General features: G+C 37.9%; 1 protein-coding gene across 1 annotated transcript in view; it reads right to left on the bottom strand.

Annotated features, from left to right (window-relative positions):
• LOC107549160 (utrophin-like) overlaps positions 1-3,047 on the bottom strand; it is a 250,359-nt gene that overhangs the window by 83,874 nt on the left and 163,438 nt on the right. The window contains exon 46 of the mRNA XM_016230150.1: positions 645-774. Within this exon, the coding sequence (XP_016085636.1) occupies positions 645-774 (130 nt within the window). The remainder of the gene's footprint in view (positions 1-644; positions 775-3,047) is intronic.

Consider the following 3,047-nt stretch of genomic DNA (forward strand, 5'->3'; position numbering starts at 1 on the left):
ACAAAATATATATTGTGTGTTTGAGTGGTCCAGACACTACAGCTGTCTGAATAATTTTTGGTCGATTGTAATTCATTACATACCTTTCTATCAAAGTTATCTGACATTATCAAGCTGAATTTGTTCTGAGACAGTTTAACGGAGTTCTTATCATATTTTATTACCATTTTCTAAACTATAGCGAATAAACTGTGATAATGTGAGAAATGTTGAAGGTGTCTGAATAAATTTTGGGTTGACTATCTATTTGATAAATGAAGTTAACCAACTAACATTATACATACTCTTTTGGTTTCTGTACCCAATATTTAAAAAATTTACAAATGCAATAAAAATATCGGTATCGGTACTCCGTATCGGCAAGTACAAAAAATTAAAGTATCGGTATCGGGCGAGTACTGGAAAAAGTGGTATCGGTGCATCCTTAAATATAATGCATTACTTTCGAAAAAAATAAATAAAAATACAATTAAAATAATTAGTTGCTTTTTAGGGAGCAACGCAATATTGTGGTGCTTTACTTTTAAAAGTAACTTTTCTCAACACTGTTGACAAGACGTATGCACTTTATCCCTTTTCGGTCTACTTTTATTTTCATTAAATGCATGGGAGGATATCAGGATGAAGAAATGATGGTCTCTCACCGGTTTTGGGTTGCAGGTTCTTGCGTGGCTCTTCGGGTCCTTCGATCGGCTGGTCGGCCAGAAACATATGTGCCTGATCCAATGTGCTGAGAACTAAATGCTCACGCTCCTTAAGCTCCGCCCTCAGAGCCTGAAAACACATCACATCACAACCTGTCAATCAGCCATAAACAGAGCTTAATTATAGAAATCAGCAGAAACAAGAAATGGTCGGGAAAACAACAGTCGACCAATTAACAGAGAGAAATAAAAAGATACACAGATGGATGAATGGACTAGATAGAGAATCAGATAAATAAAAATACAGAAATGGATGGGAAGATGGATGGAAATTTTGCCTGACTAAATTAGTTTTTTTCATGAATTTCATTCTTTTAATCAGGCTTTTTTTCTCCATTTTCTCCATCACAGTCCATCATTATCTGATGGTATATCGTTGCTTATGCTAGCTCGTGCTCCATCTGAGAGTGTGTATGTTTGTGTGTGAGCAGGAGATCAGTGAGAGCAAAATGAAAAACAAAGAGATCAAGAAAAGGTGAGAAGGAGGGCAGTGAAAGATTGATAGGATGCACATATAAAACGGACACTAAAGAGCAATTGCAAACACGATCTCCGAGGTAAAACGAGGCATTTCTGCAGGGTCGCACGCAAATTAGCCAAACTAATAGCCATCCTCAAACTCCGACAAAACTAATTCCTGCCTTCAGGCAGTGCAGGACTTCTGTACAGCCACACACACAATTAAATGAACAGCCAAATTTCTGCGCAGAGGAAAACTGGATTACCATTCCTCTGATAGTTGGGCCCCTCAGGCTCGACTGGAGAGCAGGGTCACGGCACCCTTCCACACTTCTGAAACGGTCGTTAAACAGAGCCAGAGGAAGTGATAAGCCTTTTAATTACATCCTGCTACAGTAAACCTAGCGAGCACCAGCCGCACATTAGAGGCCAATGAAGAGAAGCGCTCCATTAAACAGCATTATGGAGATGTTAAGGACCGATATTAAAAAATCATAAAGATTAGAGTAAGATGAAGAAAGAGACACATAAGAGGTCGAAGAAGAACATTACACATGAGCACAAATACAGAAGTAAACAAGTGAAAATCACCTATATTTTTGGTATCTTTTATCTACGGCAGTGGTGCTGACAGCATTAAATATACAACATACACATATCCGTATTCCCTAAAAAAACCTTACAGTGATGTGACTAATGCAGCATGATAGTGCTTATATAACAGTTCCATGAAAAATTAGAAACCATGCGCATATAAACTTCAGTCTGTTCTTCACATTAAACTATTATATTGCTTCAGAGGACTTCTTTATGATATTTTTATAGTGCTGTTCTGTCCTTTCTGGTCACTGAATGGAAAAGAGCGGTACAGACATCTGGCTAAATTTCTTTTATGTTCCATTGAAAAACATACAAGTTTTAAATAATATATGTTTGTTTGATTTATCCTATTAAAAAGTTGATAAAAAGAGTGTCCTTGTAACGGTCAAAAGCTTTACCGGTCGAACACATTTCAGCTTTTATCAGTAAAACTGAGAATAACACACACTCTCCCGCTCGCAGGACTTTCCAAAACGGTGATTGATAGTTTTAATTATAGCAGCAATAAAGGAGGCTCTTCTATTGGATAATTAGATGTGTGATTAATAAACACTATTACTGAGACATAAGGACGAGAGAAATTCAGAGCTACTGTCCTCAAGTACTCTTTATGGCCAATAATCAAACGAATGCTGTGGATAAATTACATGAATATGCTAATAGACACCCGTCACACACAAAGACAATATATACAGTGGGGGAAAAAAGTATTTAGTCAGCCACCAATTGTGCAAGTTCTCCCACTTAAAAAGATGAGAGAGGCCTGTAATTTTCATCATAGGTATACCTCAACTATGAGAGACAAAATGAGAAAAAAAATCCAGAAAATCACATTGTAGGATTTTTAAAGAATTTATTTGCAAATTATGGTGGAAAATAAGTATTTGGTCAATAACAAAATTTCATCTCAATACTTTGTTATATACCCTTTGTTGGCAATGACAGAGGTCAAACGTTTTCTGTAAGTCTTCACAAGGTTTTCACACACTGTTGCTGGTATTTTGGCCCATTCCTCCATGCAGATCTCCTCTAGAGCAGTAATGTTTTGGGGCTGTCGCTGGGCAACACGGATTTTCAACTCCCTCCAAAGATTTTCTATGGGGTTGAGATCTGGAGACTGGCTAGGCCACTCCAGGACCTTGAAATACTTCTTACGAAGCCACTCCTTCGTTGCCCGGGCGGTGTGTTTGGGATCATTGTCATGCTGAAAGACCCAGCCACATTTCATCTTCAATGCCCCTGCTGATGGAAGGAGGTTTTCACACAAAATCTCACGATACATGG

This window comes from Sinocyclocheilus grahami, unplaced genomic scaffold (genome assembly GCF_001515645.1).
Source record: "Sinocyclocheilus grahami isolate Dianchi unplaced genomic scaffold, SAMN03320097.WGS_v1.1 scaffold364.1, whole genome shotgun sequence".
Lineage (NCBI taxonomy): Eukaryota > Metazoa > Chordata > Actinopteri > Cypriniformes > Cyprinidae > Sinocyclocheilus > Sinocyclocheilus grahami.